Raw genomic sequence first — 17196 nt, forward strand, 5'->3', positions numbered from 1 at the left:
AACATAAAATGTCACTTTTCGTGATAAAGACTGATAGAGTAGGAGAACCTCGGGAGTGGGTTCTTCCTTGCCTTCAGACCCTTTGCAGGAATTGGCATAGGACTGTCTGAGGTGTGGACGGGATGGTCGGTGTCTCTGGAGGCGGGGTGAAGCTCACTTGGGATTTCCGCCCCTTTAGCCATTGACATGTCAGTGTCCATTTCAGTGTCTTAAAAGTTGCCTGAAGTGATAACTCTGCCTTCAATAGAAGAAGGAGAAAAAAAGGTAGGAAAATTGGAACTGCACTGAGTTCTACAAAAGCATGTTGGAGTCACGTAATGAAAAAGCAGATTTTTTTTTATTATGATGTTTCTCCATATTTGGCATTGCTATAAACGGCTAACTAACATTTACTGCCAATTCAATACAAATGTGTGGTTTGGTATTACCAGAACAGCAAATTTAAATGAAAAATAAAAGTTAAACATTTCCACACAAGATTTTACAGTCTGACATTTCACTGTGTAGGTAAAAAGACATTTTTTTTAAACTACAGATTATTATTCAGCATGAATAAAAAACTACAACTTTTATTTTTAAACAGGAGTCACTGGTTTTAATTTTTACACATTTTAAAATTACTGTGATAAAAAATAATGAAAAAGCTTCTTAATAATGCCATACACAGTATAATATAGATTTGTCCCCATTATATAGCATTTGTTTAATATACAAAATAGAATATTGACACACTTGAGTCTATATGTAGTTAAGCAAATTATTTGAGGAGGGTATTTTCATACAGCTTTTCGTCAGAAAATAAAATCCTTCTTTCAGGCATTTTCTAGAGAGAAGCTAATCCTTTCCTGAAAACCTGGTCACTAATCTCTGGTGGACCAGGCTGACTGATCACAGTCTGGAAAATGATGCAACTTCCATTCAAAGTGGTTAAAGTGTCCTCCTTACACTCTTCTCCCATCCAACTCTCAAACCAGGCACATGAAAACACATTCATTTACAGCTACAGTCTTGAGGGTGACCGGCCAACCCTGGAAATCTCGCTGAGGGCTGCCGGGGTTCTTGAGTTTTGACAGACCACGGTCTAATCTTACTGTTCATTCCACAGTGATGTCGTTTATGGTATTAAACACAAAACTAAGCTAAGACTAATGGAGAAGAGATGGTTTAGGTGGGTAAAACTGCACTTCCCCCCCCCAACCCCCACCCCGGAGTTCTGAAGCAAGGTCGGCTTTCCTTTGCACGCACACCCGGAGCTCACCTGACGCTTTCAAGCTCTTCACACACAAGTCGTGTTAGCATTCCTTTTAGGGTGTCCTTTTTTACCCCCCTTCTCCAGAAGGTAGATGCCCTTTCAGGTTCCCCTGCCAGAGTTTTAGACAAGCACTTCTATGGTGTCCCCCAGCAAGGCCTAAAAACACTGAGAAGGACACATTTTTCCACCAGTAATTAAAAATGCTTTTCAGGATTTGCTGTAAGTCACCTTGGCATGTTGCCAAGTCTCCCTGAAGTTGCTACAAACTTCGTTTGGGATGGCAAGACACCACCTACATAGAAAATGAAGCTGCTTTCCAGTAGCACCAGATCTTTTCTCACTTAAATTGTAACTCTACTCAAACACAGCTAAGATAACCTTCTTCTTTCCCACTTATTTCACAAGGGCACAACTTCTTTTCCATGTAGGATACAGCCTCCTAGTTTTACAAATGTCAGTTGATTTACTTTTGACCAAGTCCACGTCTCTTTTTTTCACTGAGCTCTATTTTTTTGAGAACTGAAGTTGGGACTAAAATAAGAGTAACATGTGATGTGCTTTCTGGTTTTAACCATTTACCATTCCATAAATGAAGAATAATTTACCTTCCAGAAACTCTTTTTGGAACTTAACACTGTCATTGATAATAATATCCGAGCGGTATTTCTTAGGCACCAAAAATTTCACATCCTTCTGGGTTACAAACCATCTTAAAATACTTTGAGATCAATTTAAACCATTACAAAAGGAACATTCCCTTTTAGAGAGCATTCAAAAAGCAAATGATTACATTTTTTATTAAATAATTTCTCCAAATACTGAAAAATAACAAATAACATTCAAAAAAGCATCCAAAGGAAACAAACATGTACTCATTTGTTTGGAAATCACCTCTAGCAGGATAGAAAGGAATTAGTGTATTACTTGGCGACCTATGGGATTTTGCACTATTTACAGACTGCTGGTACCTCTACGCGTCTTATTGCCAAAGTCCTGAAACCCCTGTGTGGACCTCACTGCTGGAGGGGTTCTGTGCTCTGTGGGAAAGTAGCCCTGCTATGAGGGAGCTCTGGGAGGGGGTGGGCCGGCGGGCACCACCTCTCTGCCCCCCCCAATTGCACACTTGAGCCAGGGGAGACTCCACCCACACACCTGGGTGGACAGACTGGACAGACTGACTGTGGGAATGAGGAGGGCAATCGCCCACCGTGGGAGGCAGAGGATGACTTGCTCTGTGATCTGAATGGGACGGAGCCTCGGCAGCCTTCGTGGCACACAGGGGCCGGTCTCCATGTCCCCCTTCCCCTAGAGCAAACCTGTGGCGTTTCTGAGACCACTGCTGCCTGTATGAATGCTTGCACGCACTATAAATCATATTGGTTATCCATCGACATTTCTTTGACCCCTACAAAAAATATATAACATGTCGTGATAAAACAATCTCATCTAAAAATCATTCTTATTTTACACTATACAAGCTATTTTACAATCATTTTAATAAATTGCATGTAAAGCTGCAGTAGCCCTTCCCTTCCCAGATTAGTGAATACCAATATGATATATATCTGAAACTATAACTAAATATAAAAATATATTAGAAGTTTCATATTTTTAATATTAGATTTTCAGTTTTCTATTACACAAATAATTTGGCCACCTTGAATAGAAATCAGATTTCTTGTGGCTTAGTAAATACAAGTTTTGAGTTTACAGAAAGTTGGTAAGGTGCACACAAAAAGGGCTACTACAGCTTCTATTTTGTTTAAAATGATCATTCTCAACAGTGAGGAGGAGTTCACAAGACTTTTGTTAAACTCTATGGCACACGGAGGGATAAGAGGCACGTGTAGTCATACAAACATGGAAGTCTGACAGTTCGAAATCACAAAAATCAGTAGCTGAGCTTTCCTGCACTGCCAGGAAAGAGAGACCAATTGGTGATGGATGGGAATGTGAAAATGGGTATCTGGCTACGCTTGCTAATTGGAAATTTATTTGGGGGGGGTCAAGTTGAGTGAGAGGAAATACTTGGTCTGATTCAAATCTCTCAGCTGTGTCTCAGCTGGTTATCTGGAATCCTGACTTTTTTAAGAACTTATACAAACTACAACAAAAGGTCCTGAACGATCGTTGGCTGACTTTCTTGCCATCTAGCCATAGCAGAGATAGGGCATTAAGTGCAAACAGGGCCTCTTGGTAGTTTTTTGTTTGGTTGGTTTTTTGTTTTTAAATTAGTCATTTGCAACCATCATTTTACCGAGCAGGTCACTGGACTAGGCGCTCTCCTCCAGTTAGGACGGTTAATTTGCACAACCTAGAGAATTCTCCACTGAAGCAGATATATACAAAATATGAGCTTTTTTGACAAGAATACTGGAGATATGAGTCAATTTTTGTGGTCTTCTGATAGCTAAGTGCCATCAGGTTAGAAGCACCAACCCATTTTCACACAGAAGATTAATGTTTAGAGTTTGTTTAGGAAAGCTATGAACTAGCTGCCCATCTTAAACAGCTGTACAATAACTTGAATACAAAAATTATGTAAGAAAAAATGAGCAAGCGTAGTTCACTGAATATAAAGGAAATTGTTAAAACCAGACAGTAATAGCTATAAAAGGCACAACTTCCCTTTTCTGATATATACTTGTAAACTTTTTTTCAGGTTTCCATGCATAAATCAAAAAATGCTATCCTAACTATACAGGGGAAAATACACCAACAAAAAGTCTAGAAAATTTTGTCCAGCCAACTGTGAAAAGTATGAGCAGAAAGTTTGTCACACAGACTTCGGGCACTGGCGGTTTAGGTGCCATCCTTCCCTGACAGTGGCGATCACCCCCCATGACTGCAGCCAATTTCTGGGATCCACCAACTATCTATCACTCTCTACTCTTCCCACCACTTACAAGCGATGGCTCACCTGTTTCTGTTGCCAAGCCTTGGCCCTCTATAAACCACATGTAGTGCGTATTTAAAATGAAACGAAACGAAAACAAAGACCAGACAAAAACAGAAAGGAAAAAAATGAAACAGCAAAACCGCTACAGGACAAATTGATAGTTTGTACAATAAAAACTATAAATTCAACTTTCTTTAAGGCAACCTTTCTTGTTAAGGCAGTCATTTTTGATGAAATAGAAGTTTTTTGATATTTCCACTTGAATATTTTGGTATCTGATTGGTGATGATTTCAGCCAACATCTCTGGGAATTCAATACTCATGTTCTTATCCAAAAATGTTTGGAAGCAAAAGTTAAGGAGATTTTCAACCACCTGCAAGAGAAAAAAAAAACACAAACGATTCTTCTTAAAAACTTACTAGTAGGAACATCTTGTGCTTTTTGGCCGCTAATTCAGAAAATACATTTGATCTAGAATATAGCAATCTTTGCTGGAATCCACCAGATAAAAAAGTTTGGTTAAACAAAGTGGACATTCGGGTACCAGGCACGTTTTGGATTCTTTAGAATTGTATATAGAATTACACGGCCGTCAGTGCGTCACGGTGAACTCTAATATAATAATAAATGAAGGACATATGCTAATTTAATTGATTAGTCCTATAAAACCAGGGAATTTGACATTGACATTGCTATTAAATTCTGCACTGGCCTCATGATAGTCTATGCACATGACTAGATGAAACGATCTTTCATCACTGCCCCTAGGAGAAACATGTGCCAAACTGAGGCTGACAAGGCGAACTCCAACCATCACCAAAGTCCGCCAACAGGAAAAAAATCAAAACAAAACTGAAACTGTTGCTGTATCGTTACATATAATCAGTTAATCAGATTGCATGTAAGTATAATTAACCCAGCGTTCTAGACAGTGTTCCGGACGTGGGGACTTCGGTCTGACACTTACGTCGTGCATGGAGTCCAAGAGCTTTGTCAGTTGGTAAAAGCGCTGCCAGTTCTGGCTGGAGTTCCCTTCCCTCTTCACAATGGCTTTTCCCAGCTCTTTGATGTAGGTCATTCGAATTTCATCAAATAGCTCTTGGCTCTTCAAACCTTCCTTAGGAACTAAAAGGTTAAGATGTTGTCAAGTGTTTTGTCGCGGTAACTCCGCCTGTGCGCCCGTAGGGCATTTGTTATGACGCTACACTTCCTGATGTCCGTTGTATTTACACTCTGAACACATTCCATGGAAATACAAGCACTTTACAAGATCAGGACAGTAGAGGCAAGAGAGATGAGGGGATAATAGAAAACTGGAGGATTTTACCTGGAGTCATGCCTTGCCTGGGGGAGCACGATTCTGCCTTCCCTGATGTACTTAGAAAGTACCTTATGGATTCTAGGTTATAAATCTAGTATCAAGTCCGTTGTTTTACACTACTCTTCAGAAACTGGTACTAGCGAGAAGGACTATGAACAGAAGATTAATGATGTTGCCCGTGAATGCTGCAAAGACTGACTTTTGTACGTGGCCAAATTTTTCAAAATGTGCTCCTAGAACTCTGGTTCTGTGTTAATGGTTAAGGAAAAAAGGATTTGGTCAAAATGGAAGCAAAGCTAACGGCTAATACAAAGTTAGGCAGATTACTGGTTTTCGGGCTTTGTCAGAGCCCAAATCAGGTACTTTCTAGGGAGGGGAGCATGTTGTCTCCCAAACTTTACTTCCTTGTTGCTGACATCTTAGAAAATGCTAGAATTTAGGAAAAGCACTGGCTTTAGGAGCAAGAGGTTTTAATTCTTACTTCCCTGTGGATTTGAGTATAACCTGCCTGAGCTGTGTCTCCTACCCTTTCTCACTGAATTTTTTTTATATTTGTATACATTGCAAAATGGTCACAACACATCTATAGTTAACACCCATCCCCCCATATTAAACATAATTCTTCTTGCAATGAAATGTTTGAAATTCACTCTCAGCGACTTTCACACATAGAACATATAGTACTAATAACTACAATCACCATGCTGCGCATGACATCCACATGACTTACTTATTTTACGCCTGGAAGTCTGCCCTTTTTAATCCCCTTTCTCCCACCTTCCAATCCACCCTCCTCTGGAGACCACCAGTCTGTTCTCTGTGCAAACGAGCCTGTCTCCTTGTTTGTTTTTAGAGTCCATGTGTAAGTGGGATTCTACACTTACTTGTACTTGCCTTCCTCTGAACGGCTTACTTCACTTAGCCTAATGCCCTCAAGGCCCCTCCGTGTTGTCGCGAGTGGCAAGATGGTACTCCTTTCAGTGGTGGAGTAATACTCAAGTGACTATGTATAGACACCGTATATACCGTATATATCCCATCTTTATCCATTCATCCGTAGATGGTCACTTCGGCTGTTTCCGAGTCTTGGTTATTGTAAATAGTTATGCCATGAATATGAGGCTACATATATTTTTTGAGTTAGTGTTTTCATTTTCTGTGGGCAAATGCCCAGAAGTAGAATTATGGGGTCATGCAGTAGTCCTATTTTTAACTTCTTGAGGAACATCTATACTGTTTTCCACAGTGGCTGCACCAGTTTGCATTCCTACCAGCAGTGTGCAGAGTTCCCTCTTCTCCACACCCCTGTTAACCCTTATTTCTTGTCTTTTTGGTAACAGACATTCTAATAGATGGGAGATGAGATGTGGCTTTGATTTGCATTTCCCTGTTAATCACTATTAATGATGAGCACCTTTTCATGTGCCTGTTGGCCAGTCAGGATTTGCAAGTATTTTCTCCCATATTGTAGACTGCCTTTTCATTTTGTTGATCATTTTCTTTGCTGTGAGGAAGCTTTATAGTTAGAGCTGGTACCAGGCTGGTTTTTTTTTTGTTTTTGTTGTTGTTTTTTTACTTTTCTGGCCTTTGCTTTTGGTGCTGGATTAAGAAAGTGATTGCCGGGCTGCCTGGGTGGCTCAGTGGGTTAAAGTCTTTGCCTTCGGCTCAGGTCATGATCCCAGGGTCCTGGGATGGAGCCCCGCATCGGGCTCTCTGCTCAGCAGGGAGCCTGCTTCCTCCTCTCTCTCTGCCTACTTGTGATCTCTGTCTGCCCAATAAATAAATAAAATCTTAAAAAAATAAAAAGGGATCGCCAAGACTGATGTTAAAGAGCTTACTGCCTCTGTTTTCTTCAAGGAGTTTTTATAATTTCAGGTCTTACGTTCAAGTCTTTGATTCATTTTTGGGTTAATTTTTGTGTATGGTATAAGGTAATGGTCCACTTTCAGTCTTTTGCATATGGCTGTCCATTTTTCCCAGCACCATTTACTGAAGAGACTGTTCTTTCCCCGTTGTACACTCTTGGCTACTTTGTTGTAAATTAATTGACTGTCTACGTCTGGGTTTTTGTCTGTGGTGTCTAATCTCTCCATTGAACTGTGTGTCTGTTTTTATGCTGGCACTGTATTGTTTTTAGGACGTCAACTTTGTAATATAGTTTGAAGCCAAGACATGTGATGCCTCTAGCTTTGTTCTTCATTCTCTAGGTTTCTTTGGCTATTCTGGGTCTAATTTATATAGTTCCATACAGAATTTAGAGTTAGTCTTTGAAAAATGTCCTTGGAATTTTAAGAGGGACTGCGTTGAATCTGTAGATTGCTTTTGGAAATATGGACATTTTGACCATATTCTTCCAATCCATGAATGTGGAATATCTTTCCATTTATTTCTGTCATGTTTAATTTCTCTCATCAGTGTCTTAGAGTTTTCAGTGTATAGTTCTTTTACATCCTTGGATACATTTTATTCCTAGATATTTTATCATTTTTGATGCAAATGTAAATGGAGTTATATTCTTAATTTCTCTTTCTGGTAGTTCATTATTAGTGTATAGAACTGCAACAGATTTTTGCATATGATTTTGTATCCTGTATCTTTACTATATTTGTTTATTCCAATTGTCTTTTTGTGGAGTCTTTAAGAATCTGCTGAGACAGTTTCATTTAGTCCTTTTAGATTTGAATGCCTTTTATTTTTTGTGTAATTGCTCTGCCTAGAACCTTAATACTGTGTTGAATAAAAGTGATGACAGTAGATATCCTAGTCTTATTCCTGATCTTACAGGGAAAGCTTTCAGCTTTTCACCACTGAGTATGATGTTAGCTATACATGTTAGTCATATATGGCCTGTATTATGCTGAGGTAGGTTCCCTCTATACTCATTTTGTTGAAAGTTTTTATCATAAATAGATGTTGAATTTTATTAGATGCTTTTTCTGCATCTGTTGATTAACAAAATTAAAAGAAAATTCATATAATGTGGTATATCACTCTCCCTGGATTTTGACTAGGGTTAGGCCAAGAAGCACATATGAAAAAGTTCTGATTCTATGAAGCAATACTTGGCACTAGTGAAGATGGCAGTATTACTGTGAAAACAAAGGCTACTTACAAGAGTGGCTTACCATGTTAAAAATGGGTTAATATATTACAGATAACCTAATTACGTTTTAATATTTAAGACAGTAGTAATGATGTTTTCACTAATTGTTTATCGATAATTTTTTTCCTGCTTGTTACCTGAATTTTAAAAATAGTGACAGGAAAAAAATAAATAAAAATAGCGACAGGAGAAGCCCTTTTCATTGCTAATGTTTAAAAGAATTTCATCTATCCCAAATTACCCCTAATTATCCTTGTAGCTCCATGAATTGTTGCTTCACGTGGTTAAGCCATATACTTAGAATTACTTTCCTGCTAAGTAGAATGCTTTATGTAAAGAGTATGTTTAAATAAAGAGCTGTTTGTTTTTTTTTCCCACTTTAAAGTCTGTGCTGATAATAAAAGTAGCTGCCACAGCTTTAAAACAGTGGTCAGTACCATGACCAGTGACCTAGTCTCACTAACAGCCTGTGATTGTAAACTAAGTTCTGTTGGGACATAACTATGCCTATTCTTTTTGTGTTGTTGGCAACTATGCTCATTCTGCAAGCAGCAGAGTTGAGCAGCTATGACAGAGTGTATATAAAACTGAAAACATTTACCATTTCACACCCTATTGTGCAAGTCTGCCATCACTGGGTTACTGTATGGCCTTTTACTTCAGTCATTCAGTAGCTTTATTTAGATACTCTCATGTCAATAGCATAAAGTTGGGTTTTTGTTTTTTTTTTTTTTTTTTTTGGAAATACAGTCTTGAATTTTTTGTGGGTCTTTTACCTTGGGGCTTTTATCTCCTCTTTATTTAATGTAATTGCTGACAAATTTATTGGTACACCATTTGTTACTTTCCTTGACTGTGTATTTGTTTATGCTCGCCCCCTCATTTCATTTGTTTGGGTTGCTTTTCCTTACCCTGTTCGTCTCAGCTGCCACCTCCCAACTTGGTGGCTTGGTACTTTGTGTACTCTTCCTATCTTTAGCCATCATTAGTGAAAAAATTTTTTTAAAAGATTTTATTAGAGAGTGTGTGAGCACAAGCAGGGGGAGCTGCAGGTAGAGGGAGAAGCAGGCTTCCGCTAAGCAGGGAGTCTGACGCTGGGCTCCATCCCGTCATGACCTGAGTGAGCCCAAGGTAGACACTTAACCAGGTGAGCCACCCAGGTGCCCCTGAAATTTAAACATGCATTCTTATCACACTACCCTTCTTATGTGTAGGTCTTACGTATTTCAGTTCTGTTTTGTAGATCCTCCAAGACACTACTTCTGTTGTTTTATACAATAAATATTAAACATATCTATGTATTTACTATACTCTGTTCTTTTTTCCTTCTTAGAGATGGGATTCCTTTCCCTTAGTCTATGCATACCCTTTAATCTTACTTTATTGAGGATCCGTGGTGGCAAACTTTCCTTTAAACTTCATTTAAAAAAAAAAAAAAAAAGATGACTGGCTCATTAGGACTATTCACATGTCAGACTATTGAATGATATGGGTTAAGAGCTACCCTTTTAAAACTGTTTTCTCCTCATTGCCCTGGTTCTTTCTTTTGTAATCCTTGCTTCTTTCTTACCTTCTCTGGGTTTTGCTGAGCATTTAGTATGATTCTAGATTCTCTCCTCTCAGTCTATCAGTCATTACTTATTTTTAAATCTGTGTTCAGGGCTTGCCCTAGAGTTCCCCATATACAAAGACAACTGGTCTACAGCTCCTTTAAACAAGACCGCTCTACCTGATCTGTACCGCAGGTACCTGCCAACAGTATGCACGGGTCCTCTCTCCTGTTGGACATTTCCTTCATCCGCATGTTATGATCGTCTTGTGCACTGTTGCTATAATTACTTCCACAGCTGAGCATCAGATCACGTCAGAAGAAAAACAAACCGTCATCGTTTCCTCCTCTCATACTCTCCTTTCTGTAGATCCATGTTTCTGAACTGCATCATTTTCATTTCTTCTGAAGTTCCTTAAACATTTTTTTCAGGGCAGATCTTCTAGTGACTAATTCTCTGTTTCTGAGACTCATTATTTCACCCTCACTTTTGAAGGATAATTTTACTGTATACATAATTATAGGGTTTTTTTTAAACACTAAATATTTCACTTTGCTCCTCTCCTGTGCGCATAGTTGCTGATGCGAATTCTGATGTCATTTTTATCCTCGTCCCACTATGGGTAAGCTGTTTTTTTTCCCACTCTGGCTTTTTTCAAGATTTCTTCTTTGTCTTTGGTTTTCTGCAATTTGTACATTTCTTGGGGTTTTTAAAGCTTCCTGGGTCTATGTTTTGGCATCTGTTATTTTGGAAAATTCTCAGCCATTATTCATGTATTTCTTCCATTCCTTTCTTTTACTTCTTACGTCCCCATTACTTGTATGTGACACGTTGTGTCCCAGCTCTTGAATTCTCCATTCCGTGTTGTTTTTATCCTTCTCTTTGCGTTTGAGTTTGCAATTCTGCTGCGTCCGGTCTACTGATGAGCATTCTTCATTTCCATTACAGTATTTCTAGTCTCTAGCACTTTCTTAGAGTTTCCACCTCTCTGCTCACATTACCCGTTGTGTTCTTGCATGTTGTTCACTTTTTCCATTAGAGCCCTTAACACAGTAATCATGGATTTGTTAAACTCCCTGATATTTACAACGTCTGTGTCCTAGCTGAGCTGGGTCCGATGCTTGTGTGTCTCTTCAGACTGTTTCTTGTTGCCTTTTAGCTTGCATACCTTTTTCATTCCCCCCTCAAACCTGGAGAGTGTTAGGTCAGAGTGGACGTAATAACACTTTTAGTGTGAGCTTTTATGTTACTCTGGCTAGGAGCTGGGCTATATTTCATGTTAGTCATAGAGGTGTTTAACAGAAACTGAAACCTATTTTCCTGTTTTTATTGCTTTTCTCCTGTTGTTTTTGGGTTTCCCTGAGTACTCCTTCTCAAAGGGCTGTGTTCTGCAGCTGTAATCCAGTTACTATCCTGGGGCCCTACTGACAGTGTGGTTAGGTGTTGGGTATCCTATCCTTTTAGGATGACATCTGTGTTGGCATGACCTTCAGGAGAGTTTCTGAATCTCCTCTCCCACCTCATACTCCTGCTTCCCTTACAGGAGACAGGAAGGGAGAGGGGGCTGCATTGATCTTTCTGCCCTTTCCTTCAGATTAGATAAAGCTCTCTTATAGCATTTTCCCTGAGAAGGCAAAAACAGGGGGCTCTTTCTGTGATCTTCATGGTGAGAACCTTATGTGCCTTCTGCAGGTAAACCCCAAGAAAGTGTGGGAAAACAACGCCCTTAGTTTTTCTCAAGCTTGTCCTCCCTCTCCAGCAATTCATCATAATGACCGTGAGTGTTCCACCAGTTCCCAGCTCTAGATGCTTCGGTCCCCAATAAGGGGATCATGGCTATGTTTCTCTGTGTTTGCCTGACTCTCAAGATTTTGATGTGATCATGTGCCTGGTGACCTCAATTCTCGGACAGATCCAAGTTGCTGATTTTCACTTCACCTTCTTCTTGTTCAGGATGGGAATGGCTGTGTCCAGGCTGTTTACCTCTCAGAGCTGAAGCTGGAAGTCCACCTTCATTTTCTAATACTTTTTTCCTTAGGCTTATGAAAAAAAAAAAAATCATTCCATTTTCTCTGCTGCTACATGGTAATTAAATTGTTTCTCCTTTGAAGATTTTTTTTTTTTTTTTTCAGTCAGTTGGATTTTACTTGTATATTATGTGAAATTCATTGAGCTGCCTGGACAGGGCAGGGGGTTGGTGTCTTTCAACAATTCTGGAAAGTTTTCAGCCATTCTTAGTCCTCTGTCTTTAAACTTATGAAATATACCTTCCAAATATAGCTAATAACCTCCTGGGATTCTTGCCTGCTGTTAGTCTAGCATTTTTTAGTGGGAGGTTAGGGTACCTATTCTAGTATTCCGTCAGACTAGAAGTCTGATTCTATCTTATGGTATGTATTTTTGTATTTTAGTCCCTGTCGATGCCATGCCTTTTTTTTTAAAGGAAGCAGTGATACATATTAGTTTGGTTTACTTTCTCCCATCCTCTGCAATGATAGAAGTACATATAGTTCTGTGAGTGTGGTATGTATAAAATATAAATCACCTTTTTTTTAAAACAAATAATCATATTTGGCACTGATCTGTACTTGGAGATGATGTTCAGAATTTTAACTGTTTGACTCAAATAACGTCAAGCTCCCTTTAACAAGTGTGCTGCATTAGTAACCTTAAAGTCTCTAGCAATGATCTTTCCCTTTAGGTTTTCTGAGAACAAAGGTACTATGAAAGCATTGGTGATACATCTATCTTGGAAAAGCTGAAATAGATATCCATCCCTTCCAGTTATTTGGCAGCTTTGAAACCAGAGTTACTCATGGAAAGACTTTTTGAAACCTTGCAAATTTATTTGTACATAAAGGAGTATTCAGTCATCAAGTCTATCTCATAAACACGAACCTGATACGTTAAGTTTTACTGGAATAACCTGTAAGTGTATAACATCAAGTGTTCACACATTTTCTTTTACTGGTTGTTGAAAATTCCATCGTTTTACTAACAAGAGACTTTGTATTTTTCAAAAGCTTTCTAGGTTTACTAAGTAATGCCTCTGCCAGCCACAACTAGCCTCACTCAAGTTCATATACCAGTCCCTTTATCTAAACTTCAAAGATTGTTCGATAAATGCTTGCTGCTGAATACCTGTGCCCCCAGTGCGGCAGCAACGCTGCATCAGCCAGTCCTCTAACAGTCGTTAAGTACACCTTCTGTACGCCCTGTTTTTCTCCCATTATTTCCTAGACTCAGTCCTATTCCTCGTGTAACTAATTTCCGACCTAGTGGTGTTACCGAATCACTCTGGATGAACGGTAGCTCTGGCGGAACTGACATACTTTTCTGTTTCGCCGCGGCGCCTAGCGGTCTTACTAATCTTGGTATCACTGGCTGTGCCTTTAAAATTCGACATTTATGAAAACTCTGTTATCTGACTAGCAGGAAATAATGGTAGACTGGGTGCAATGTATACAAACACACCTTTGCGTCTACACATTTCTATTTCATACTTTCAACATACTTAGAAGCAAAGAGGTGTTCTACCAACCTGAAGAGAGAAGCAGTAAGGTCTTCATACAGAGATACTCTTCGTAAGAGACCTGCAGCCTCTGTAACTCGGAGGAAACAAACAGCATGTGTTTACATTGGTCATACATGCAGGGGAGGCTCATTCTCTGCCTGTGAAAGAGAAACACCAGTGTTTGAGTTAGTCACCCCCGAAAAGTACACTTGTTTTATTTTACACAACTATGAACTTCCAAAGGAAAATCTAACTTATGCTATTAATGCTAATTCCCTATAGGTGAAAACTGGAAAAGTAAACTTGTTCCTGGATCCACAGGATCTAAGTTTACGCTGGAGAAATTAGTTTTCCGTTGTACATGCCATACATCGTTTTACTTCATTTCTGCAGGAATAAATTCTAGACACTTCTTACCAGTTGCTCATTTAAACCAAGGTTTGACGACAGCCTTTGAATCTGGTCGTTGTCTGGTCCAGTGTAAGCCAGATGGCCCAGGAAGCTTGTCTGGCTCGATCCCTGCTACTCTGTACCAGGCTTACTAGGAATGTGAGGAGTACGTGCTGTTCCCTCTAATGCATTCTCCATCGTGTTATCCTGTTTGAAATCCTCCACTGGCTGCTTCTTGCTCCTGGAACACAATCTCAATTCTGTTTCCTGGCCTACAAGCTTCTGCTTGATCCACTTCTCTCAGCTCGTACCTGTGCTCTGGTGTCGTCTGCCTGCAGCCTCCCACCTTCCCCACGGCTTGTCCTTCTGTACTGTTTGGTTCTCAGGTCCCTAGAGAGTTCTTCTGTGGTCCCCAAATCTAAACTAGCCTGTGCCCCATCCTCCCACACTCCCCCCAGTCACACTATCGTAATCATGGCTCTCCAAAATAATTTCGGTTATTTATTCCATTTCCCCTTTGGAATGTTAGCAGGGGCCTCATCTATTGTGCTCACCATTCCAGCGCAAGCTCCTAAAATAGTGTCTGGCACTTGGTAAGGACTCAGGTATCACCAAGAGAACATGAGAGAATACTGTGCTGGAAAAGAAGTATCACCAGCAGAGAAAGAACAGCACCTTTAACTCGGGATTCAGTTCAGCCAGGGCAACTGGCTTGCCTGACAGCAGAACGGTGAGATTTCTGCTGTAGGTAGTTTGTATCGATCCTGCCAGGTAGGTGGCCTTAGCCTGACCTAGTAGCAGTAAAAAGCTGTGCTCTGAATCTAGAATGCCCCCAGCACTTGCCGCTTCTTTCACAGTGCCTAAGAACGTCTGTAAAACTCTCTGGGCTAGTATCATCCAATCTCTACTAAAACACCTAACATAATGTGAGCTTGCCGCAGGGGAAGGCAGACCCTTCCATTTAACACTGTTCCAACAGATGCTTTTCTAGAACTTCTACCCATTGTTTTGGGGCCTAGCACACTCAAAAGAGTATCTCTGTAGGCTGTCCTCCTTGTTCCCTACTATGCCTTTCTCTTTCCTCCAAACATCCCCTGTTTGTTGACTGATATAAATTTCCATACTCTTTGCCATTCTGGACGTTATTAAGGTTGTCACTCCTAATTTTAATAGCGCATCCAGGTCTAAACACAAACTGTTCAGAATGGATGGACTCAAATAGGCTGTAGTGGGACTATTCTAATAACGGGATTTAAGGTTTCATTGATTCTTTGGACCTCTGGTCAAAAGCACCCTGGTGCTCACAATTAAATCTTCGTTTCTTACTCTGCTCTGACCACGGGTATGTGTGTGAGAGGGTGAGAACTCCTTGGTTTCATTCTCATAAAGGAGGTAAGTTGTAGGCACAGAAAATAAGAAAGAAACCTGATAAGAGCTAGGGATATAAAGCAGAGAGGTCTTTTAAGGTGCTGAGTTGAGAGGCTTGACAAACAGATCATCTGAGTGGGAATGCTGCATCCATGAAAGAGAACAGTGAGGGAGAAAAAGAGGCCAGGTTCTGGGAAGCCAGAACCCATGCTGAGTATGCACCCGGTGAGCAGGGCGGAGACAGCAAGGACATCTGTGTGTTGGGGAGGTATGTGATGGGATCAAACTGTATTTTTGGAAGAAAAAAATTGTCAGCATGATGGAGGACACATTGGAGGCAGAAAACTAGTCAGGAAACAACTGCAGTGAGGTCAGGGGAAGGGACGCCTCAAATACTTCACAGATGGAAGCAGAGGCTGTGCAGACACAAGAAGAGCTCATTTATAAAACCTGAAAATTTGATTGGTTCTCTCCCAATTAAAAAAACCGTCCAAGTCATAAACACTGAGTAGGGCTTGCCATGCAATGAGGATCCTTTTGTCTCTGTGTCTGTCCCTCCTATCTTGTCAGCCAAGATATCCTCATCTGTAGTTGTTCCTATTCAAGGTGGTATCAACTGACCCCAGAGTTGACCCCAACTGTATTAAAAAGTATCCTCCGGGGTAGCTGGTGGCTCAGTATGTTAAGCATCTGACTCTTGATATTGGCTCAGGTCATTATCTCTCATGATCCCAGGGTCCTTGGATGGAGTCCTGCGGTGGGCTCTGCGCTAGGCAGGGAGTCTGCTTGAGATGCTCTCTCCCCCTCTTCCTGACCCTCCCCTTGCTCACTAACCTCTAAAATGGGTAAATAAATCTTAAAAAAAAAAAATACCCTTCAATCTATCCTGGGACAGTACATAATAATGCCCCATGTCCACCTGGCCTGCCATTAAACATTGACAAACAACTATTTCAAGCTTGCCCAGCTTCAGGAGCCCTGACAGAGTTGATTCAGTCCTGAAGGACCACATCCGCCAGCTGGCTAAAAACACACGGAAAATGACAAATGACTTACTCATTAATGATCAGATCAGGAGCAAAACACAGCATGTTTCCACTTGATTGTCTGTATGATCTCCAGCCAAGGGCAAATGCCATGAGGAACATCCATGAATACTGCAGTAGGGTCATTTGGTCATCCAGGTGTAAGTTCCTGAATCCTGAATTAAGAGAAGTAAAGGGATGAGGAAACACTCTAGTCTCCAAAGAGAGTATCAGCTCTCTGGACACTACCACAGACCAGATAGGGCTTTAGCCTTGTTTGGGGGGACCCCTGACAGAGGAAGTGAAGCACCGAGGGGCATAGGTCTCCTCTGTCATCTGATACATTCAGATCCAAGCACCCGCAAATACTTTTTAATAGCATGTAATGTAATAAAACTTACTGTCACTTTCCCCCTATTTAAGCAAGTGGAGTCCTGACTTGGTACATTACTCAGTTAATGAATTTAGTTTCAAAAATGTCCCCTGAGAGTTACACCTCTTTCCCTCTTAACAGAGTAGGATGATAGGAGGTCAGAGTACTTCATTCTTGCTCTGTCTCTTCTATCAATATGAACATAAGCTTGTCAAAGCTCCTGCAGCCATCAAGTCTGGGCTGATAATGACGTGGACCCCTGCTGTTCCACATCAAGTTCCAACAGGGGGACTTCAATTTCATATGATCTTAAAAATAAGATTAGTTCAGATTTAGTTCAACCTGTATCACTTTATCTAATTACAAGGTTAGTACATCCTGACAGAGTGTCACCATACCT

At 40.3% G+C, this 17196-nt stretch overlaps 1 protein-coding gene across 5 annotated transcripts in view; it reads right to left on the bottom strand.

Moving 5' to 3' along the window:
- Window positions 1-323: 323 nt before the first annotated feature.
- The window catches only part of LOC111156883 (nuclear receptor subfamily 3 group C member 1), a 117252-nt gene continuing 100379 nt past the window's right edge, over window positions 324-17196 (bottom strand). For 4 of the 5 annotated variants that reach the window (XM_022518019.1, XM_022518017.1, XM_022518018.1 and 1 more), the window contains exons 6-9: window positions 16455-16599; window positions 13668-13798; window positions 5120-5277; window positions 324-4525 (exon numbers count right to left, since the gene is read on the bottom strand). In XM_022518019.1, coding sequence (XP_022373727.1) covers window positions 4373-4525; window positions 5120-5277; window positions 13668-13798; window positions 16455-16599 — 587 coding nt within the window. In that variant the 3' untranslated portion in view covers window positions 324-4372. Of the gene's footprint in view, window positions 4526-5119; window positions 5278-13659; window positions 13799-16454; window positions 16600-17196 lie in introns of those variants that run through there. The other variant, XM_022518020.1, reaches the window with a different exon arrangement.

The sequence above is a fragment of the Enhydra lutris genome, unplaced genomic scaffold, assembly GCF_002288905.1.
Source record: "Enhydra lutris kenyoni isolate GAN:26980312 unplaced genomic scaffold, ASM228890v2 scaffoldscaffold50, whole genome shotgun sequence".
NCBI lineage: Eukaryota > Metazoa > Chordata > Mammalia > Carnivora > Mustelidae > Enhydra > Enhydra lutris.